Raw genomic sequence first — 25,229 nt, forward strand, 5'->3', positions numbered from 1 at the left:
AGAGCTGGTCTTCCGTTTTCTGGTATGTGCTTGCACGGTGGCCAGCTGATTGTCACATGCACACGCGTGCCAGTAACCGGAAGACTAGCTGGCTAGCGCGCATTTCTGGCACGCGCATGCCCCCTGGGCAGCTCTTCTTCCGGGCTGTACGCCAGACAAGCATCCCGCTCCCTTTTAGGCATTCGGTGCCAAAAACGTTTGCCATCACTGATCTACCTCCTGCATCTTTCTATATGCTATTGTCCAGTATAGGTACCTGCTTGCTTTAATTGGGCAGATGGGATGATGCTTTGGGTGACCTTGCTGAGAAGTATACATTTGACATACCCTCCCAATGTTCTTTGCTCATCCCTCCCAGGAACACCTCCTTCCCTTGCCATGATGAGGTAGCACAGCCGACCTTTGGGGGGTTGGGGATGATGGAAAATAGACTATATACATAGAATGTAAAATTTTATGCAAAGCTTTTGTCACAGTTTGGTTTAATGGAAAAAGAAAACCTCTTGTCCTGCCTTTTATTTTATGTCTGTTGAAGTAGAAGCTCTTTCTCTACTAAGGGCAATTTAACAGAGTAATTTATTTGAGATGTGCAGCGTTTGCACCCATTTTGTAGAGAGAGGCAGAGTGCAGGGATAGCCTTGAAATGCTGAGGAAATTCATTTTCCAGTTCTTGGCTGCTCTTCATCCAGATGAAAGAATGAGGCAGCCAGCTAGAAAGGATGTAGCTGCCATTTGCAGGAACAGGTTGGGAAGAGTTAAAGTAACACCTTCCCTTGTTAGGTCAAACTTTGTAAAAGGTGACTGCAAAACAAATTGATTCCATTGTTCAGCATAATCACTGTTCTGAGCACCAAGCTGTATGACACAACGGAGGGAAATTAATGCTTTTCTTCCCCAAACTTCTCCCAATTGCTTTTCTAATGCACAAAAAGCTTTTAACTGCTTAGGAGATAGTTTTATGTTCTGAGCTTCTGCTCATTTCAGTTCCAAGGATATGAACAGTCTTGTATTTCTACCTCTATTAGCATCATATTCTTGTAGCAATAAGATCTTACCACTAAAATCTTTCTGAATTAAATTGAAATGGACTTAGAGGAGCTGAAAGAAAAATAACAAGTCTAGCTAAAAAACAACAACCAAATAGAGCATGGTTTGAATACGTTTTCAGTTTATCATAAGAGTAGGCAGCATTCAGCATCTTTCATAGCCATGAGAGCTATTGAAATGGTGCCTCCAGCATTTAGAAGGAAAATCTTTGTTTAAATGGAAATTATACATCCTGTATAATAAAGGTAATACAGTGGGTAAGGCATCATGCAGTAAACTGGCAGGATTGCATGTTGTAATCCTGCCTTGGTACGAAATCAGTTGGATGACCTTGGTCCAGTCACTTTCTCTTAGTCCTAGGAAAGACGCAATGGAAAAACCTTCTCCAGGCAATCTTCAAAAATTGGACATGATTAAATGGAAGGAAAAATAGGCTTAAAAAGTTTATTTTATTTTTTAAAAAGCTCCCAATCTCCTAAAAGTAAAACAGTGCCAATGCTCATATATCAACATTCTAATTCTAGCTTTACATATGAGCATTCTAACCAGGACCTTTTCTTAACAATACATAATTCGATTTTGGTTCAGAGGCTTCTAGCCTTGATATGGACACCTGTATACCATGTTCTTTTTCAAATGTACTATGATCCTTTTTGGTCATCATTTCATCTCCTGTCATATCTACCCATTAACTTACAGTATGTTCAGTATTGATTCCACACCTTTAAAGTCTTTTCTGAAACATCTCCACCTTTTTGAACTAGATCTTATCCATCATCTGTTAATCTTTCCCCAGAGATATATTTTAAATCTGCTTTAAGCATCTTTCTGATGCTACTGTGTCAGCAGTTTGGTTTTATTTTGGTTCAGGTGGAAGCATTCCTATTTTAGATATTTGGTTTGTGCCAAAAGGTTTCCCAGTGCATAACACACGTCAGCCTTTCTGTCTAGTATTATCTTCCAAGACACATCAATTTTCTAATGCAAGGGTGTCAAACTAACCACATCATGTTGCCATCACATGATGTCTTGCGACGTTTTTCCCATTCGCGGAGCTGGGGTGGGCGTGGCCTGCAAGTGACGCATCCGGCTTATGCGCTGCCAGTTTGACATCTCTCTTCTAATGTCACGGAGGACAATGTGAACCATTATCACTGGCTTCTGTGCATTATCCAGCAGCTTATCTAGATGACGCTTAATGTCAGCAACCTTCACACTAGGGACATCCTGTGATCTACACAACCATCACACATCCACATCTCTGGATTTGCAGTGATGATTAATTTAGGTTTAATGGTGTGATTAATACTCTGTAGTGTCCTGTCCTTTTATTCTCCTCTCTCTCAGCTCCCTTGAAAAATCTCTCTTGCTCCTGTAGACACTTTCTGATCTCTGTTTCTGGTTGCAGACTCTTGGTTACCTCTCCTCTTCTAAGGAGCTCTGTCTTTTGTGGTGATATCACTACACTGCTGCCACATTCCTTAGTGGAAAATTGCATTCAACAGTTTCAGAAAGGTTGCCTGCTCTGGTCTATATCTTTAAAGATGTTCCTAGAACTCTCTCTCTCTGTATTTATGTTTGTATTAAAACTTGTGTGCATGAGAATTCATTTTTTTCTGCTTTTCTTGTTGATAGACCAAGTCTGATGTTAAAGTAACTATTTAAATAATGTTTCATTCACAATGACATTAGTATGTTTTCCTTGGTTTTTTCCCCCTCTTGTGAACTAGCAAAACTAGAGAATGCCCTGGAAAGTAGAAACTACGAACTAAAAGAACTGGGAATGTTTAGCCTTGAGGAAAAAAATGACTGAGCTGGATGTAATAGCACACTTCAATACCGGAAAGGATGATGCACAGAAGGTCAAGACCGCTTCTTTATCACCAAAAGGACACAGGACACAAAACAGCGGATTTAAGTTACAGGAAGTAGAGTCCAATTGAATGTTAGACATGGGAACTAATTACCTACAGAAATTGTCTTTGCTCCTTTACCCTGAGTTTTCAAAAAGAGGCTATGCCACTGATTTAACCACACAGCGTACAATAAAATGTCAATGGTACAATATATATATATCCCACAACATAATATATAAAGTTATGTTGAATAAAATAAAAATATCACCACCATCTCTAACAGCAGCAATAGTAGCAGCAAAACAATTAACCAATGGTAGAATTCTTTAAAGTCTTCTGGAAGAGTTGGTTTTTTATGGAAATCCAACATTACTTATATGTAGAAGGTGCTGGTCAGTTTTGGGAAAGACTCTACAGCACGGGTGTCAATCTCGTGGCATCATGTTGCCATCACATAATGTTTCGTGACATTTTTCCTCTTCGTGGAGCTGGGGTGGGTGTGGCCTGCACGTGATGCATCTGGCCTGTGGGCTGCCAGTTTGACACCCCTGTTTGACACCCCTGCTCTACAGTATAATAGCTTAAAAATCTCATGTTACTATGTTATTAACATAGACAACAAATCTTCAGATATCTTGGCATCTTATAGTACACTTTTCAGTGGAGGTGAGGGAACAGCAACACAAATGGAATGGTATCTTCTTGATTTTATTTCAGCAATGCTGTTTGTTATGCGTGAGAAGTAAACCTATGTGCCGTGAATGTTCAAGGTACATAGGATTATTTCTTTGGAATCACCAGCAGCCCACTCCAAGTAGTCTTTCATATTACTTGGCAAACTTGGAAACAATGCCTAATTGAGACAACTGATATATTAACTTACTGCTCTCCCTATCATTACTTCCAGGGAATTCCTTTTGTCAATGCTGAATTTGCCCCCCATGTTGCCTAAGATTTCTGGAACCTGTAGCATTCTTGTAGAGTTGCACAAGTGAAGAATAGCCCCTGGAATTATATAATGTTGCTCTTAAGGTAAAGGTTCCCCTCACACATATGTGCTAGTTGTTCCCACTCTAGGGGGCAGTGCTCATCTCCGTTTCAAAATCAAAGAGCCAGCACTGTCCAAAGACATCTCCGTGTTCATGTGGCCAGCAAGACTAAATACGATGGCGCACGGAACACTGTTACCTTCCCACCAAAGGTGTTTCTTATTTTTCTACTTGCATTTTTACATGCTTTTGAATTGCTAGGTTGGCAGAAGCTGGGACAAGTAATGGGAGCTCACTCTGTTATGCGGCGCAAGGGATTCGAACCTCCAAACTGCCAATCTTTCTGATCAACAAGCTCAGCATCTTAGCCACTGAGCCATCACGTCCCTTAACGTTGCTATTACAGAGGAGTAATAGTGCCGTCTCTTTTAGTCCAGGCTATTCTTTGAATCAGTAACTGAGTCCAAGTTGTTCCCTTTAAGTGTGAAACGTTGCTCCTAAATATATGCTAAGTCAACTTTCCTTCAGAGTAATTGCTGGTGAATTGTTCACTTAATCAATCTCTGGTTCAGTTCCCTAATCAGCAACATAAGACCTGCTCAATTTAATCTGTCAAAGTACTAAAAATCCTTGTCATGCATCGCAGCTTTTAAAAGCAAACATTGGAACATTAGCAAAAAGAACTAGACTATATTTAAGTTAGGCAAAACTTTCAAGGTGAGCTGGAAGCTGAGACTATGCTGAACTATTATTTTTCTCTTACCGGCTTTGGTCGTGTCTCCCTCAGGAAAGATTTCAAGTCTCCTCCAGCCATAAGCTCCAGCAAAATAAAGCGAGGCAGAGCCTGTAAACTCACTCCAATGCAGCGTACAATATTCTGATGATTGAACTTGCTGCAAGGAAGATTGAGGGTAAAAAAAAACTTTTAATGCAAAAAGACAGAGATTGAACCTTGCGATTTGTTTATCTAACCAAGCCTTTTTTTTTTTAGCTCTCTTGCTCTCCTGGCGCACTGGACTTCAGTGTCCATCATATATGGCTACAGTGGACATTATAAAATTGCAGATCAATATTTGTGTTAAGCCAGATCAATGTAGTTTGGTGGTCAAAAGAAAACTGCTGTTGGATTGGACAATAGAAGACCATTGCAAGTCAAAAATAATAATTTGGTCAATGAATTTTTATATGGAAAATAATAATAACATAAAATAACCCTTTTCTCCCCACTCCAAAAATGAACAGTTTAACATTTTCATCTACTTTGTTCCTTCTTTCCCTTCTCAGATTTTGGGGCAATAGTGAATAAAGTTAGTCTTATGATACTGGTAACTTCAAAATTATTACTATCACTGAAAGCCAACACTCACTTTGTAAAAATGTTATTCTTTACTGCTCTGCGAATTTCAAGTATTCTTATAAATTTAAGAGACTCTTTAACAAACAAGAAAATCTGAGATTTTAAGATAACCATAGTGTTATATTTAGAGATAATCCTAAATTTATCTGTCTTCTGTGGTGATTTTAAAATAATCCCATCTCTAATGAAGATCCTCCTGATAGAGGACTGTTTTATAGGCAGATTGTAAAGTTTGAAGAAAATAAGGGAAATGCAATTGCTTTGGGCAATTTTACTGGATTATATGTGATTCATCTGTATAAAAGCTGGAGAGTTAAAATAACCAGCGCTTTTAATACTAGTAGATGTGTATTTGAGGTAGAAAAGCAGGTGACCAATTTGAATTAACACACCTTATTATAAGAGCTTCCATCAGGAAATCCAACTCATCTTGCTCTGAGCAAACCTCTGGCAATGTCTAGTCAAGAAAGAAGAGAGGGAAAGTGAAATTTCTTTCATGTGGAAAATGTTTTAGGTACCACCTGTCCAAAGACTATTCTAAGCCATTTAAGAGATACCCAAATCTTTAGAAACTCCCTATTAGAAATTCTCCACAGAAACTCCATATAGAAACTCAACTATTTAGCTTTATGAGTGGAATGATGAGAAATGTAGTTCAACACTATTTAAAAACTCCAAGTTGAGAAAGATGGTGTGTGTGTGTGTGTGTGTGTGTGTGAGTGTACACACATCTGGATTTAATACGTATGCCTCAGACAATAATAACAGCAAACACTTTTTTCCATCACTCAACTACTTTGAGAAAACTCCAGTTTTCAGTTAGTATATCAATAACAACATAGGGTGGTGAACTGTGACAGGATAAGGATGTTGAATAGGAAAAGTCTGAGCCAAGATCCCAAATGGATAGTTCTATGGAAGTTAGATTAAATGTTCATAATTTCCAACTAGCATGGACAATAGCCACTGATATAGAAGTTATGAGAGTCACAATGACAATACATCTGAAGGACTCTAGAGAAGGGAACACAATCAAAAGTATTTCCTGCTTGGGATAAGTAATATTTGAAAGAACCAGAGTTTCAAAAACATGCCTATGAATTAAAATTAATAACTTTTATGAACTTCAACAATAATAATCTGAGTGGCAGTTCTGGGTTCTTAATACCTCCAAGTGTCTATAATCAGGAATACATTCACCCTTTTCCCCTCAGAGAAAGTAGAAAATGAAGTCAACCTTAGCCCTTTCCTTGGTGTGATAGGTCCCATGAGGCAAATTTGTCTCATTGAAACTTACTTTTACAGCCACTTGAAGAGGAGTGGGGTCAGTGGGGATACCAATCACCTGGCCTTCATACACTTCCCCAAAAGCTCCATGGCCTAGACCCCTGACAAGATCAGAAGAGGGAAGATGTTTTAACATAACCCAAAGGCACAATTCTTACAATATTGTATTCTTAAAGGTATACTGGAATGTTCAAATGGAAAACTCTTGGTGTTTTATTAACTGCATTAACTATTGTGTAAATAGTGAGAGATTTCTTAATGCAGTCTTATTATCGGATGTAGGAGTTACTCAAGGGAGATATTAAAAAAAAGAGCTACTCTAACAGATATTTTAAAATAGAAGCCAATTTTACTACACCCACATAGTCATACCACTGCCAGTCTTTCTTCTATCATTTGTGGTACCAGCAGCTGTTATATACAAAAGAACAATTCTTGATGATAGAGAACAAGATTCATGCAACTCTTATCAAGTACAAAATATATAGGTTTGCATTTTTCAGGTTTAAAATTGATGAGATTCAGTCATGGTTTTCTATGCTAGAATGGATTTCATTCATATGAATATAAGGAAGTTCAATTTTTAAATATTCTATGAAGAAAAAGCATCATTGCCAGTTAAAAAAATCCAAGCACAGCAGGATGTCAACTATGTTAGAATATTTTCCCCTGAAATGCTAGATCTTGTTATTCTTTCAAGTTATACAGACCTGGAAAGATAAGAACCCATGGATCGTATCTGGATCCTGAAATAAGCAGGAACCAAGACAGCATATATTTAAGTACAGGAAACCTGCCTATTTCCCAGTTATCTGAAATAATTGCAGTTTTCACATTATTTGTAAAAGAAGCTCCATGGATAATATATACTGTATAGTACAGTATTCTAAAATTGAGAAATTAGCAAATCAGGGTAATAAAAGCTACATTACAAATGCAAGAGATACGAGTTGGCATGCCAGCAAAGGCTGGTTAGAAGGCACTCTTGGAAATGCCTAAAAATATCGTGAAACTGTGAGTGCCAAATTATTGGCTCTCACATAGTCAATAATTACATTCCAATTCTAGTTCATTATTTTTTACTGCCTCCAGTGATTTGGTGGGAAAAGGAGTAATAGAATGCCATAGTTCCCCAAAGAGGTAGGTGTGCTAGTTTTTTGCAACCTAAGAAAAACAAACCAGCAAGCAATCTCAGTAATGTCAACCACCTGACTGGGGTGGGTTCCGGCAGGCACTACTGCCAGTTTGCTCATGTGTGCACTTCGCGCACATGCGCTTGATGGGCACTGCGTGTGCATGCGCAGTCCAATTAAAATTGTTCTGCGCATGCACAGAACTGAAAAACAAGATGGTGGTACCTATGGCGCCGCCTAGGGAACTGGTTTGGGGGCATCCAGGCCTGGTCACTGCCAGTTCCAGTGACCCAGGCCACCAAACCACTACTGGTTCAGCTGAACTGGTCTGAACTGGTAGGAACCCACCACTGCACCTGACCCCAAATCTTGTGACATCTAAAACCTGATTCTTTTTATTATAATATGTACATTGTGATTGCTTCATAACAACATCTTTCTTTAGTAGTGCCATCCAGGTAACCATTTCAATAATATAATAAATAAGTAGAATGCAGTTGATCTTATTAATGTTGGCACCAATGGAAATGCCGCCCCACCTCCAGGGTTAGTTTTCAGGAAGCAAGCAGCTCATTAGAAGCATGAAAATCTTTCTTTGCATTGTAGACAACGTCTATGTTGATCGTTACTTTGCTTATTTTAGAATTTAAAAAAGGAAACAGGCCATCTGCATCCTACATGCAGGAGCCTTGGTGGCATAGTGGTTAAGTGCAGTATTGCAGGCAAACTTTGCCCAAAGCCTAGAATTCAATCCTGACAGAGCTCAAGGTAGACTCAACCTTTCATCCTTTTGTGGTCAGCAAAATGAGGGCCCAGATGGTTGAGAGCAACCTGCAAATAATGCTTTTTCATGTAAGAATACTGTAAAGTGCAATGGGGTGCTATGCAAGCCTAAATGTTATTGATGTTATGACATATTTAACCTAAGTTTGAACCTCACCAGCTTCAAGAAGATCTTGAAAAAAAACATGGAAACAGGAGGGCCTTTATAGGATAACAGCTACAAGGGCAAAGAGATGTCTCAAAGTGTCATCTTCTGTTCAACCCTGATCCTTAATGTGGCATTCATGTTAAGGATCAAGAGAAAGGTATGAAAGAAGTTTTGATCAGATGGAAACTGTATTATGCAGTCATTTCATCTGGTGCCACTAATTCTCAGCCCAGATATGCAGAATGAAACTACAGTTGCTTGTCTTAAAAATGATGCTGAGTGGCACAGAGACATGAACCAAATAAAATTCCTTCTGTGTCTATCCTGACACATGTCATCTATCCAAATTACCACATTGATCTCTGCATCAACTGTTCTTGCAAATGCTAACTACGGTCTTCTGGTTGTAATATTAACCTTTGAGACTCTTAAAGTGGAAAGAAATAATTTTATATTAGATGTAAGATTCACTGTAGATTAACTCTGGGCCTAAACATTATTGCTGTAGACACTGCACAAGTTTCATAAAGAGGATTGGAGGGTTAATTATTTAGGAAAATTGAAAAAAAAATGAACTAATAAATAAATCATGCACCTTTCTATTATATATTTTCTCCTGTGCGCTCATTATACAGATTTTCTGTCACTGTTCATTCCAGGATGCAATTAATAAAGATGTAAAAAAAATATTGTATGTGCAGCAACAACCAAATCCCAAGTGGTACTTATAGGTTCAGAAGCATAACATGGTTGAGGGATTGAAACATTTGCAAACTTTTTAAAGGCATTTTTTTTTAAAAAATATGCGGGGCTGTTTGTAAAGTATTAAAGGGGAAAGCAAGTTCTCTTCACTTGTGTAGGAATTGTAAAACTTGGATGGTTTTATATAGTTAGGAGAGAATAAAAATCACTCTTTAAAAAAGCAGGAAACAACAAGAAACAAACAAACAAAAAAAAACCCAGAACATCACAGATAGCCCCCTTCCAAGGAAAGCATCTGTGGGAAAACACACCGTCAAAAAAATGAAATTCAATTTTTATTTCACAAAGTAATATAAAGAGGGAAGAAGAAAAGGTGGGTTTTTCTGAGCGTCAGTTATCTTGAAAAGCTGATCTTGCAGAACTTTATATAACTAGAACTTATAAAATCAATACCCAATAGTGGAATGATGAGGTTAGCAAGAGGCTTCCTTCTTCAGTTCTTTTCAATGTTTGATTTAATTTTATGTTTAAATAGTGATACTTTTGTTCCTAGTATACTGCATACTTTCAGAATGCAATTTCTCACAAAGTGAAAAGTGCCGTAGTTTTTCCTAAGACAACTATCAGCATACTTTGTGCATGGTGGCTGTAGAGGAAAATAAGAAGGATCATTGTTAAGGTCAGAGGTCTGGAAGGATGGGAAGCTAAGCACAATTTAAGTGAAAGAGGCAGATATTTTTCAATTTTTTAATATCCTGTGACATTTACTAACAATATTTAATTTAGGATATCACTGGCAGAAATCAGGGTAGCACCTGTCTTCGTTAGGAAGTTAATGAAGAGCAAAATAAAAGCAAAAGAAACAAGTTGACCTGTGATTCTCCCCCATCGTACATCCATGTATATGCATATTTCTCTCCCTCTCTCTCTCTCTCTCTCTCTCTCTCTCTCTCTCTCTCTCTCTGTGTGTGTGTGTGTGTGTGTGTGTGTGTGAGAGGCATTTTCTTCCAGATTTTTAAAAATGTTATATAGCATCTTCCGAGGAGTCCAAGTGGAACAGTATTGAAGAGGGTTATTTTTGTAAAAGCTCTTTTCATCTTTCTATATTTTTCCAATATAAATTCCCTCAGTCTTCTCACCTGCTTAAGGGACTTGCTTTGAAAGAAGTCCAGGTTAGTGGCAGAGAAAGTGTCCTGGATGCAGATGGATGTCACACTAGCAGCTTCAGTGGAAAGTGACTTGGATAGGTTTTCTGAGAAAAAAAATCTGTCCATGTCTCTAGCTGCCAGAAAATTCAAGACCGAACTAAATAGTCAAGTGATCTGACTGTGTAGAAGGTAACTGCATATTTACATGATAAATATCTGGATTGTGTTCTTAGAACAAATACTGTGTTTCCCTGAAAATAAGACAGGGTCTTAATTTCTTTTGACCCCCAAAATAAGTGCTTGGCCTTATTTTTTGGGAGGTCTTATTATTTTTGAGGTGCAGGAGGCGGCGAGTGTGGTCACCTCATGACTGCTACTGCGTTGGGATATTTTCAGGGAGAGCTTATTTTCGGGGGAGGGCTTATTTTAACGCATGCGCTCAAAAGCCTGATTGGGCATATTATCCAAGGAAGTCTTATTTTTGGGCAAACAGGGTACTATGAATTTCAGGAGGAAAATTAAATTGTAAAAATGTCAGAGAGAAAAATATTAACCTGTTTCTGGACCAGTTAGCAACTGTAGTCAAAACCAGACTCCGCAGGATATCTTGAGAGAGGAAACATTATGTGGTTTGCCTTTATAAAACATAGTGACGTGGCTATAAGTTATCTATATATTATTTGTTGTGGAACACAATTGGCAGAATCCTATTGGATGTATGTCTTGCTTGTGAAATTCAAGATCTCTAACAGGCTTTGTGGGAAGAGATAGCTAGACTCTGCCAGCAGAGTTCTTCTTATATAGTATCTTTATATTTGACTATGTAAGCTTCTCCATCCAGAATCAAATAAGACATATGGTAAAAGTTTTGCTTTCATGACCCTCCTATATAGATATAATACATTAGGAGCGGTGCTTGAATTATATTACACTTTCTAGACATTTGATTAAGGTTTTGAGTTTGGTTGTAGATGTTTTGCTTTCTTAGCAAATTAGGACCACATAGCATGCCAGCAATTAGGCATTATTATCCTGTACGTTTACAAGTCAAAATGACCTTGCAACTACCAATAATGTATTAAACTGAAACCGTGTTTCTGAACCTCATTGTCTTTAAAATAAGTGGACTTCAACTCCTATAACAGATGACCTTTTCAATCAAACACCGGAAAGAGATTTAACTGTCAAACTTAAGAACTGCTAGATCAGACTAGAAATTCAGATTTCAATTATATTCTCCACTACATTTGAGACTTTTGAGACCAAGCAAAAGATGCACATGTGAATTGGTGTGCTCATATTTCTAACAGACTAGAATGTGAGCATAAAGAAGCCAGGCAGATTGGTTTACCTTATCAAAGAAATATTTTTCCGGGGCACCTCTTTGAGGTCACTAATGGAAGTGGTTTTTCCTGCAAAGCAGTAATTGGGGTTATAGTCTGTCATAATTGTGGAAGTGCGCAGCTTGCTCAGCTTGTACTCGGGGCTCTGTAACTCCATCTGCACAGCTTGCAGCTCTTGGTGTTTCCGCCGATACACTAGAAAAAGTAAGAGAATCAGGAATGGGATTGACAAATGCCATAAGGTTAAAAGCACACAAAGATACATGGGGATTGTGTTGTGCAGATTGACTGCAAGAGTGAGAGCAAGAGTGAGACTTACAGAATAAGGCTATGTACTCACCAATAACTATTTGTGAGATATCGAGGATAAAGAAAAAGGTTTTATGTGGAGCACTGTCCAGTGAAATAATGGGTTTGGCATTACTACAGGATTGTAACCAATTTATACAGAAAGGACTAATCCAGAATTTTCACATGATTTCTGCAAGGGTGAAGATTTGAGATCTTAACAGAATAACAGAGTTAAAAGTGACCTTGTAGGTCATCTAGTTCAACCCCCCCCACCCAAGCAGAAAACCCTACATCATTTCTGACAGATGGCAGTCCAATCTCTTCTAGAAAGCTTCCAGTGGTGAAGCTCCTACAACTTCCGAAGGCAAGCAATCTTCAATAGTTTGCTATCAACAATCACCAGTGAGCTACCAACTTATCATGATTATAATGGAAATAAAGGTTGCCTTTATTGCCAGCCCCTCAGTGTCCTAATCAAATAGGAAAAAAGAGGTCCAAGGTGCTTCAGAAAATTCTGAAGCAACCAGAATTCCTTGAAGCTAATGCTTTTAGTGACAGCCTTCCCAGAAACAGGAAAGTTGGAAGGCTTCTTCATCACCAGCCCAGAATGACGAGGTGTTAGAGGAAGCAGTATTGCAATTTCTTAAAAACGCTACTGGGAAAGGCTGACAACTTGCCAAAAGTATTGTTTCAGGGGAATGTTTGTCTCAAACTTGAATCCAACAGTTATCTGCCTGGATACCCAAAGCAGTTGTGCTGTGGTTGAGATGTTGCAACAACAACATAGAGTTATATGAGAAAATGTATGCCATTGAGTCTTATCCTCTGCTTGGTGCAGAAATTCAAATTAAAGCATCTCTGATCAAATGGCTGTCCAATTTCTTTTGAATGCCTCCTATGTAGAATAATTAATAGTCTGTCTCTCAGTAATAGTTCTTACAGTCCAACTGCTCTTACTATAAAGGTATTTTTGACATTTAACTGGAACATTCCTTCCTATAACTTAAAACTATTGTTTCTTGTTCTATATTCTGAGATGACAGATCTGATAGAGATCTCTGTCTGGAAATAAATAAATATGATAAATAGATCTTTGTATGATATCTTAAGCTATTTGAAGAGTACATTCATATTTATCCATAGCAGAAATGGTATTCAGCTACTTCTGACCGGTTCTGGTAAACTGGTAGCAGAAATTTTGAGTAGTTTGGAGAACTGGCAAATACCATCTCTGGCTGGCTCCCCCCCCCATCTATTTGCTGCTTCCCAAGTCCCAGATGATTGTCTGGGTCTTCTTCTGTTGCCCTGCAAAGCAAGTTAGTAGGCTGGGGAGGGAATGGGGATTTTACAGTATCCTTGCCCTGGAGTGGGGTGGAAATGGAGATTTTATAGTATCCTTGCCCTGCCATGCACACCAAGCCACGTCCACCAAGCCCCGCCCTGCCCACAGAACTGGTAGTAAAAAAATTTGAATCCCATCACTGGTCCATAGTCTTCTTTGATCAAGGCTAAATATTTCCTGTACTACAGTCTCCCTTTAAATTCTCCTTATTACGTCTGCTGCCCTTTACAGACCCCCTTGTCAAATTCTCCTTCTCTGTGAGGGAGTCAACTTACCTGGGGCTCCTGTTTGCTCTATGGAAAACTAGCTGCATTCATGCAAAAACGCTTCCCTCTTGCATTCATACCTTCACTCATAACACAACTTACTACTCCCAAGCATCTAAACTGGTTTTGCAGCTGCCAGTGATAAATGAGCAATGCTCCTTGATTTTTTTCAAGGATGTGCTGCTGTCCAGAAGCAGACTCCCTGAACCCAAGTCTTTAGCTTACAAAAGCGAATACCAAAACACAGTGTGGAGAGTGGGATGGATGTAGGGGGGAAAAGGCTGAGCAAAGTGAGTGGTTATCTCCAAAGTTGAAAAATGGAGGCAATGTCTGGAGACTGGCAGCTGTTACAAGCTGTCAAGAGGATTTATTCAACTGCCTGGATTGCATGCTATGATGAGCAGGACATTCTGGTAGGAATCCGGCCTGGAGCTTGGAACTTTGCAAAGAGCTTGGTAGCAATTAGAAAAGGAGTAACCACCCTTAGGAGACATGGTGGCTCAGTGGCTAAGACACTGAATTTGTCAATCAGAAAGGTCGTCAGTTTGATGGTTCAAATCCCTAGTGCCGTGTAACAGAGTGAGGTTCTATTACTTGTCCCAGCTTCTGCCAACTTAGCAGTTCGATAGCATGTAAACTAGAGACCACTTTGGTGGGAAGATAACAGTGTCCCATGCGTCTTCGGCATTTAGTCATGCTGGCCACATGACCATGGAATTGTCATCAGACACCGCTGACTCTTTGGCTTAGAAATGGAGATGAGCACCCCCCCCCTTGTGTTGGGAACGACTAGCACGTATGTGCGAGGGGAACCTTTGCCTTTACCTTTAACCACACTGAAATAGCACCTCATCCTAACTAGTACAAGAACTTTCGGAAAAAGGCAAACATTGCATGCTACTTTATAGGATTTGAGATTTTTGTTTGAATTGAGTTTTAAAAGTCTAAGTACAAAGGGCTGAGTATTAAATGCATATTTTTGTGGCAACATCGCCTTGTCTAGAAGGTTGACCTAGAGCAATAGCCTGTTTCTGGGGAGGACGTGTGTTGCAATAAAGCATTTATGGACAGATTTGCTATGTTGTGGTATGCCCAGTCCTTGGAAAGCAAAGAACCCTCACATGGTGTTGTGTCCCCAATTAGGATCCAGTTGAATCTAACCAATGAGTAATAATGTGGAACTATGAACAGATAGATTCGGCTTTCTTTCTAACATTCTAAAGTGAGGGAGGATGTGATAGAAATTCACATGGGTGAAATTCACATTGTCTGTCCCCAGAAGGTAGAACAGGAAGGGATACCTTAAAACTATCTTGAAATATCTTTGCAATTGTTCTGATTCATGCTCTCAAGGCAGCATATTTCATAAGTCAGCCTGTCTAGTTGGTCCATATCAAATTACATACAGTACGTACCAACTACCACAATTCTTTTTCTTGTTATTCCTCTGATCCTCAGAGGTCCAGCTGGTTATTTCTTTTTAAATATGATCTAGTATTCTGTTCTATTTTTTTCCCTATGAGGACCTGAAAACAGTTTCCAATGATATGAAATATCATTTGAACTTTAGTTTTGTTTTTTATTCTCCAAAGGAGTCTACTCTTGTTAGCAGCCCCAAACCTGGGAAGCAGGAGACTCATTTACCTTCTTTAATAATTATTTATGTATACATAGTCCTTGACTTACAGCAGTTCATTTAGTGACCGTTCAAAGTTACAACAACACTGAAAAATGTGACATGACCATTTTTTCACAGTTTACAACCTTTGTAGCACCCCCTATGATCATGTGATCAAAATTCAGATACTTAGCTGTGTTCCAAGATCATGAGATCACCTTTTGCGATCTTCTGACAAGCAAAGTCAGATTCATTTAACAACCAGGTTACTAACTTATCAACTGCAGTGATTCACATAACAACAGTGGCAGGTCGTAAAATGGGGCAAAACAAACTTATCAAATGTCTCACTTAACAACATAAATTATGGGCTCAATTGTTGTCATAAGTTGAGGAGTACCTATATACAGTCCTAGAGTGCTTGGGAGAAGATGATGCTGTCTGTCTGTCTTACACTGCAGTTAAATTTTTTTATGCTTATCATTCCCATTATTTAACGATTGTTCCCAAGATTGTCTCAAAATTGTATTGGGCCCTGGACACCTTTATATGCTTATCAGGTTAATAGGAGATATTAACTATCACTAACATTCTAAACTTGGTCTCTTCTGAATAATAAAACAGACTTAAAAAGATGCAAATCTGTTGCAGGATGAATAAACCATGTCCTTCCCTAAAAAGCATTCTTCCCTCCTAGCAAAGCTGAAATGTAATTGTCTATTCGTGTAACATGTGATTTATTTATTGTACGCCGCCCCGAGTCCCTTCGTGGAGAGGGAGCGGCTAACAAGTCTAATAAATAAATAAATAAATAAATAATAAAATACTATTCCTGCTTTGTGAAAGCAGACAATACCTGCAAGGCTTTGAACCCCCTTCTACAATTTTCATATTTTCTCATCTGAACTCTGAGATGATTCATAAAAAACACAAAATAAGGACAGGTGTAAATAACGTCAGTATTTTTAAAATATATATTTTAGATCCTATCTTCATTGCTAGTTTTCCAATATTATTTTACCTTTGCAATGCTCTTAAGGGTTCTTTTTAAAGGAAATAAATAACTTTATATGGACTTCAGACTTCAGCTAGTCTCTGTTCTAACCTTTGAAAATCCTGTGGGAGCAATACATGTTGTATGGGGTGGGTGGGAATGGTGGAGAGGTAGAGTGTAGATCAAAATTAATTGGACATGTAAAAAGTTACTTTAAAAGAGTAATTGGAACTGGGCACAAAATTTCCCTCAGCACATTCATGATTCTGGGAAGTTTAACCCTGTGCTGTGTTGTAGATTTTGCGGCAGTGACATTATTTCTGTTTCAACAGATAAATTACTAGGCTGTGTGCAAGATGTAGGACAGGATTTGAGAAACCAATTATAATTTCTCCCAATACAGGATGATGGCTTTTAAAAGTCAAATAAAATATTCATTCAAAATCTTGTAATGAGAGTATAAGAAGTTAATGTCTTCGGGAAGGGGAAATGGGGCGGGGGAGCAGCTAGAAAATATAGCAATCTGCACACACACATATATAGTGGTTTTTTTTAATTTCTAAAAAGGTAGTTAAAACATTTCTGTTAATTATTGCATTTGCTCTGACTGCAGAAATTTACATCTAATCTATTGGCTGTTTGGAGAAGAAATGACTATCTATCAGGTCACAGGCATGATCTAGTCCTGGAATCATATTCTGTGATCCAAAGTAACGAGACCACATTTTTCCAGGTTTGAATCTTGCCTCTCTAATGAATTATAAGATGATCTTAATCAAATCTTTATTGCTTATTCTCACCTTGCCAACCACAATAATAAGAATTACAGAGCTGGCCTGTTCTGCATAATGTTATGAGGATCACAGCGAAGAATATATTTGAAGGGGTTTAAGACTGTTATTCACAATTTTATTTGCAATGATGCTGCTGCTTCTATCATACATTCCTAAAGTTAGCTGACATGAAATCATGAACATAGCTTATACATAAACACATCAAATAGCTTAATGAAAATACTGCATGAATAATATGGCACCCGTCAAAGAAACAATGAATATGTTATCAATCTCATTTAAAAGCCTGCTGACTATTGAATTTTCTATATGTGAAACCAGAAGAACCACGGCTCAATGGTAGAACATATGCATTGTAAACAAGAAGTCTTGAGTAGGAGATGAGGAACTTTAACCTTAAGTCTTGGAATACTTGATCCATGTGATTAGGAATCCCCTCATCATGTAGATAATTACATTGATACATATAGTATTGATTTGTTTCGGTATGAGGCAGCATCCTAGAATAAATGGCAATCAAGGTTGAATCTTCTTGAAAACAATCTACTTCTACTTATTTATTTATAAAATTCATTGGACACCTATTTTAGGTGTCCGCATCCTAACCCTGAGCAGCTTACAATATTAAAATATAGGCCTGTCTAAAATTGAATAATATAAATACAACATTAAAAAAAATCAACCTAGCTAAAAAAATGGGGAGGGAGGGAATATAATGAGAAAAGGGGTGGGATTTATTGTTAATCTATCAGCCACCCCAAATGTGAAACCCCTCCATTGGAGCCCTAGCCAAGATCTTTCAGCTCTTATGGAAGGTGAGAAAGCCTGGATATGATCCCACTCTGGTGGCAGGGGGTAAGATGTTCCAAAGGGCAGATGAAATGGCATCTAACTTGCATCAATATTTAAAATAAATACTTTTTCATGTCATTTAGTCAATGAAGCAGCCTTACCAACTTTGTGCCATTGAAATGTATTGGGATCACAGAAATATCACCAAGCCTAGCCATATTCCTAATTTGCCACACCTGTTACGCAGTTGATACATAGGAGGAAATGTCTCTGCCTGCTTAAGTCCTGCTTCACTGACTTATTGTGGCAGGGGCAAGTGTATATTCCAGGAAGGGATAAGCAGAGAACACCAGGAAAGTATGCCAAGAGCATAGACTTCCAATAGGGTCACCCAAGCTATGAACATAATCCCGGGTAACTAGTTACAGTAAGCAGGAAGGCGAATGATTTAGTAACAATTGCAAAGGCATCCATTGCCTACAGCCTGGAAGAAGGCAATTATAAATCACTCTTGTATTTGAACAGGAAAACCATACGTATATACAAAATAAAATAACTGACAATATAGTGCCAAATGATGGACCCCTTGAGTCAGCTGGCATTCACCATATTACTAAGGAATAATTGAGGATCTTTCAGAGTAATAATGGTGCCTATGAAGTTATAATAAAGCTTTAGGGATGTTTAGTTGCTGATCCATGCAGAAAAATATCTGAAGTTGCAATTGTGAAATCACAATGGAAATGTGGAATGTAAGAAACTTGACCATGGGAAACCTCTGCACAATGGAAGATGAAATGTACCTACCAGAGACTGTCATCTTAAGTGTAAACTAATTGAAATAGATTGGACTTGGACAGTTTCAGTCAGAAGTCCATATTGTTTATTACTCAGAATGTGAAAAACAAAGAAGAATCAGCACCGCTTTCATGGTCCAGAAAGATATAACAAAGACAGTACATGGTACAATGCAGTCAATGCCCAAATGATATCAATTAGATTTGGCATATATTGATTATCCAAGTTTATGCCCTAACTACTGATGCAGAAGAAGAGGTGGTTGATGAATTTCATGGTCAAGTTTAAGCTAGAATCAAACATAACATATGCAAGCAAGATATCTCCTTGTGGTCGGAGAGACTGAAATCCAAAGTTAGAAATAGTCAGGAGGAAAAATAGGACTATATAGGCTAGAAACAGAAAAAAGTAGAAGAATGACTTATCAGTTTGACTTATTTGATTCTTTATTCCTAATAGTTCTTGAAACAACCAAAACAATGGTTACATACATGGACGTCACCAGATGGACTATACAAAAACCTGATTATATTATTAATGCAAAGAGATAGAAAGACTCAGTTATAATAGCAATGTTGTGCCTAGGGACTAATTGAGAAACATGTGGATCTTCCAAGTCAAGATAAAGTAGTAGAACAAAGCCAGACAGTTTCCACGATAGGATCTTGACTAGATACTCACCATTTTCAAGGAGAACAACAGGAATCGTTTTGTAGTCCTGAACCTCATTGATAGGAAACCTCATTGATAGGAACTATGGAATGAAATCAAAGCAGTTATTAAGGATGAATGAGAGACTGCCAAAGATCAAGAAACAGAAGAAAGCATACAGCATGTCAGAACAGACAATGGGAATTGCCAAGGAGAAAAAAGAAGCCAAAGCCAAGAAAGACAAAAATCTTAGAAAGAAAGAAGAATTTCAGAGTGCTGTTAGAAGAGGTAAGAAATAGTATTACAATGTCATCTGTAAAGACATTCAAGATGGAAACAGACATGGAAAAACAAGGAAAGTCTTCCAAAAGATCTCCAAACCTGGGGAGAAGGTTCCAACTTGGAATTGGTATACTAAAGGATGCCAATGGACAGATAGTAATTGCTTTAAATTAGATCAAACAAAGATGAAAGGTGTTTACTGAAATTCTCTACAGTAAAGATATCTATACGCAAGATATCTTAGAAGATATTGTTTTTTTTTACCTCTAGCACTAAAAGATGATGTTAGATCAGTATCCCAGTCATAAACAAGGTGGAAGGCTAAAGGAATTGATAGAATATCTATAAAAATATGGCAAGCAATGGAAGAAAAATTAGTAAAGGTTCTAACTTATGCCACCAAATGCAAAGAATGACATAGTAGGCAACAGATTGGAAGAGGTCAGTCTATATACAATATCAGAGAAAGGAAACTTTAACAGAGTGCAGATTATTTTACAATATTCCACAAAACTGAACTGTGTGAAAGTAGAATGAAAAGAGCATTGACACTTTTGAATTTTGATGTTGGAGAAGACACTTGAAAATACCACAGATAGCAAAGGAAACAAACAAACAAACCATAGAAAAACTCAATGTAGAATCCTCACTTGAGATACAAATAACCAGTCTCAAATTGTACCCTATGGCCTATGTCTATCATTGAGTGTTGTACCTTATGATTCATGATGAATGTATCTTTTCTTTTATGTTCACTGAGAGCATATGCACCAAAGACAAATTCCTTGTGTGTCCAATCACACTTGGCCAATAAAGAATTCTATTCAATTCTATTATATACCGTATTGTGAATGTGCTATGCCAAGACTACCTCACGTAGCCCATAATCCTGGGAAAAGAGGAAGGAAAGAGAAGTTGATGTCCAGCAGAAAGATGGATGGACTCAATTACAGTGGCAATAGGTACACCATTGGGAGTTCTGAAGATCCTATTCGGGGACAGATCATCTTGAAGAAGTTCGTTGTCACTAAGAGTCAACACCAACTTGATGACACATAATCAATCAATCAGTCAATCAGTTAATCAGCCAGTTGGTCAGTCAGTAAGTCAGTCAGTCAGTTGTGTGGATAATTTATACATTGGGTGTGAACAAAGAACTCACCTATCATAATCCCTGAGAAGGCTAGAATAAGACCAGCAACCAAAGCTGAAGTCACTACTGACAAGACCAAAGAAAGAGGAGGATTCTTGGTGGGCAGGATCAATTCATCTGGAATATAAACATGATAACATATTAGTTGTTTTCAACTTCTCTTCCTATTACTTTCACATTCAAAAAAAATATCTGTATCTGTAGAAAACCATGGACCCACATATTTTTGAACTAGTAAAAAAATGTCTTGGATGCCCACATTTAAAAATGTAGTGCCATGTGGCGGTAGTATCTAAATATTTGCAAGAGAGCTAGAATTAGTACAATTGCACAAATGATCAATTAAACTTCCACAATGAGCTGCCCTAATTTTTTTTTGCCACTGTAATCAGAATCCAAAATCAGCAATGGAGTCTGATTGGGGGTAATCCAACATGATCAGAGAGCAAAAGAATTAATGTTTGTTATTCAATGTCTTACCTATGCAAGAGACACCATCATTAGCCAACACATATCCATAGCCACAAATGCAAACAATTTCCTGAGTCTTCAAATCTCCGTGGCACATATCATGATCACAATGACTGCAGTTCAAATATAGCTTAATGCTGACTTCACCATGCCCCTCTGTCACTAGAGAGTAGATGAAAGAATTATTGATTTGTATAATACCTGTAGGTCAAAGATTCATAACACCCTAAATAAAAAACCAGTAAGTAGGATAATTGTGAAACTACCAGCAAAACTGATAGGGACTAATAGCTTTGGTTTTTGGAAGTGGCAGGGAGGGAGTGATAAGCAGGAATAGCTGCCCTGCATTTTCAGTAGTATAATATTGCTACTTGCACATATGATGTATGCCCAAATTATATACTTGCATGTGATTCTTTTTGTCTATGGATTTTACTACAAATGCACATATGCAGAAGAGGAGATGCAAAATTACTCCCACTCCCTTTTCCACCTTTATTGGAAGATACTTGGTTTGAATTGCTCCAGATTCTACCCATCTCTGTTGGAGATCACCCCCCCAACATGGTATTGCCCAAGTCATCTTATAACTATAGATCCTAACCAGCATATTTGCTGGGCATAATTCTTCAGTATTAAGGGAATAGTAGTCAAAACATCTGCAGAACATCAGCTTAGAAAAGATTATTCTCTAGGAATGTAAAACTTAATACTTTCCCAAGAGGTTTTTTACAATGCCTAATTTAACATGGAATGTTTTAAAGATGTTTCAGAAGACATACTGCTGATATTCTATCTGTACATGTGATAAAATAACTGAAAATACCTTTTAATGCAGGAGTAAAGAGTGAACCGTACTGGCTATTAATAAAGGATACACCATCCTCTCCATCCATTTCTGGGTCATTTTGTTCTGCTGCATTGCCACCTACAGAATTGGAAAACATCTTAAATAATTTTTGCATGGATTCCGCTAGTGCACATCAAAGAGCAACAAAATCTCTTGCGGCACTTTAAGATTAAATAATACATTGTAGCATACATTGTCACTGTGTGTGAGCTTTATATGAGTAATCTGATATAAATTCATCTTCATGAATGCTGAAAAAATATAACTCACCATCTTTCAGGATAATGAGGCTAAAAGGCCAATTAGTATAAGAGATAAAATTATATTTTTGAATACAAATGAATATAGAATTAAATCCAATAGACATAATGGCCCATTGGCATAGTGATAATAGATCACTAGATACCATAAGTTACCACATATTAAAAATGATATTACTCAGAAAAAAACCACGGGATGTTTTGACAATTCATTTTGGGTATTCCAATTTCAATTAAAGTGATCATTTTAAGAAACCTCTTGTGATCAGGAACTCTTAAGTACATGAAGGTGTGTGAGTTCCCTCTCCAATAGCAGAGAAATGAGGTCAAGGCCTCTATGTAACTTTCTCTTTCGATTGTTCACTCTGAACAATCAAAGAAAGATTATTTTAGTCTACCATAGATTTATAAAATTCTTGTACTTAATACACATACGTTTGGCCAATTGGAATACATGTATAAACTCAACTTTACAGACTTGGACCCCTAGAAAATACTTATTCATTTTCAAGAATTTGTTTATACTTCAAACATGCTTTGCCTATTCATTGCCAGTGGGAATAGATCTGATTAAGTGGTCTGACCTTCTAAAGTTTATGCCACAATATATCTTTCAGGTGACACAAAACATTTTTTCATGCAACATGGCTACCTTTTTGGTATTTGTCAAATGCAGGTAAATAAATTATACCAGTGATCAACACTACAAAACAAAAAGCATCTATCAGAAAAAAAAAAGCATACATCTGGCAAAATATCCAATAATGTTCATATGGTTGCAGTTTAATGGCTTTTTAAAGCTTCTAACATTCAGAATCTCAGTTTAACAAGACTTTGGGGTTATTAATGAAGTAGATGAAAATTATGGCAAAGTCCCAGCCAAAAATACAACAAATTAGAAAAAAAGGCATAGCATAATCTTTGTACAGCCATTTCAGTGAAAGACTGAAAATATCATGATATGCAAAAGTTAAGCTATACACAGCAAGTAGCAGGGACGTGCGGTCAGGGGAGGCAGGGGAGGCAGAGCCTCACAGCTCTCATCATGAAAAGAAAAAAATAAGGGAAAAGACACACGTGGTCCGATTCCCTGCCTTCCTGAGTCAACATGAAGGGAACCGCGGAGTGCGCTCCGCCAGCTCGCGTTCCGTGGTCCCCTTCATGTTGACTCAGGAAGGCGGGGAATGGGACCACGTGTGCAGGAGGCTGAAGCTGCCTCAGCCTCCTGCACACGCAGTCCCCATTCCCCGCCTTCCTGATGACGTCACCAGCCTCACCAGCCATAAACCTCACTGCACGTCACTAGCAAGTAGTAATAATTAGATAAGTATTCTTTTATTAGCTTAATCAGTCTACAACAATCTCTCCAGTATGGAAACATATGGATAAATATGGTCATTCTGAAAGGGCAGCCAATGTTAAACTGGGTTATGAAACTGTGCATTCATTTCTTATTGTTTATTTATTTAACCCTGTTACCTGCCTAAGCAGGGGGTTGGACTAGAAGACTTCAAAGATCCCTTCCAACTCTGTTATTTTGTTCTGTTCTGTTCTGTTCTGTTCTACTCTACTCTAATTTTTGTTCAAGCCAATCATTCAACCAATCCCAGTTGCTCTTTCAAGAGTAGAATACAGAACTGAATCATTGATAAATTTAAATATTCATAGAGGAGACATCATTCTATTTTATCCAAGAGAAAGTATGTACATATGAGAGAGTGTTGATAAATTTCTTGGGTTATAACATCTCTCCTGATTATTGGCAATTATAATCCAAAATATCTTTTGAGAGTGCTAGTTGTATTTATGTAATACATATGCAGTTAAATTAAATGCTGTAAATATTTATTAGTTTACTCTGAGATTCTCAAATATATTTTTGAAGAGTGGATTACCATGATAGAGTTACTATAATATGCTTTTAGTTTGGTGCAAAATGTCATCTGTACCATTTGCATAACTCAACAATGTACCAAGAATTCGATTTTCTGTAAGTTCTTCTGTACAGCATAGCTATGTATTCGATATCGACCTGAACTGGTCCTCACATTCTGGTATACAAATAATCAACTTAAAACATTTATCTCATTATATTATAAACGTGGTAGTCACCACATCTACTTCACTTGTAGTCAAAGGCGTTAGTAACATAAGGTATCATAATTTACCCTAAGTGAGAAGTGGGATTCAGAATGCTCAAAGTGATTGAAGATAAATTTTTTTGCAACATTTTTGTTTTCCTTGAAAAGGCTATTTAAAGCTAGGCAATTCTAACAGCCAGTAAGTACTAAGACCCATTCTTGTATGTCTTCTATTCTGGTGGCACTGTTAAATTTCTTGGCGATTCATTTGCAAGGAATTTAAGAGGCCTGATTTATTGACTTAATCTCTTGAACTTTGGGCTGAGGGATATTCATGGTTAAAAAAAAACCCTCTTAATGAAAACAGTTCTTTGATACCACCACATCTATACTACCCAATGGTTTGTGTGATTTGTTCTTTTGTAATGTTAAGGCACAAAAAGCAAACATCACCATCTTTTAAACATTTGCAGCAGAATCTTGAAGGTTGATGGCATGTCTTCATGAGAATTGTCTTTTTATCATCAAACATTCTGCCACCTTGACTGTGCCACAGATTTGGACTTGCACTAATGCCAAGGGGTGTTTTAGCAGTTTGACAGAGATACTAGTGTAATTTGCAGAGATTTAATGCCACAAAGTAATGCCAAATAAATGTCTTTCTCTCAATCCAAACCATGGGGATATTCACCAGCCTTCAAAACACACACATAAAAGTTGATTTTTCTCTGGGTTCTTTTCATTAAAATATATTTGACAATATTCATCTAGTATTAAAAGGCAATATATACAC

General features: G+C 37.7%; 1 protein-coding gene across 1 annotated transcript in view; it reads right to left on the reverse strand.

Moving 5' to 3' along the window:
- The window catches only part of ALK (ALK receptor tyrosine kinase), a 680,353-nt gene that overhangs the window by 18,560 nt on the left and 636,564 nt on the right, over positions 1-25,229 (reverse strand). The window contains exons 17-23 of the mRNA XM_081944717.1: positions 22,072-22,173; positions 21,255-21,407; positions 20,784-20,891; positions 11,802-11,988; positions 6,547-6,637; positions 5,642-5,706; positions 4,656-4,785 (exon numbers count right to left, since the gene is read on the reverse strand). Of these exons, the coding sequence (XP_081800843.1) occupies positions 4,656-4,785; positions 5,642-5,706; positions 6,547-6,637; positions 11,802-11,988; positions 20,784-20,891; positions 21,255-21,407; positions 22,072-22,173 (836 nt within the window). The remainder of the gene's footprint in view (positions 1-4,655; positions 4,786-5,641; positions 5,707-6,546; positions 6,638-11,801; positions 11,989-20,783; positions 20,892-21,254; positions 21,408-22,071; positions 22,174-25,229) is intronic.

Source organism: Natrix helvetica, assembly GCF_964273705.1.
Source record: "Natrix helvetica genome assembly, chromosome: 2".
In the NCBI taxonomy this organism is placed as follows: Eukaryota; Metazoa; Chordata; class Lepidosauria; order Squamata; family Natricidae; genus Natrix; species Natrix helvetica.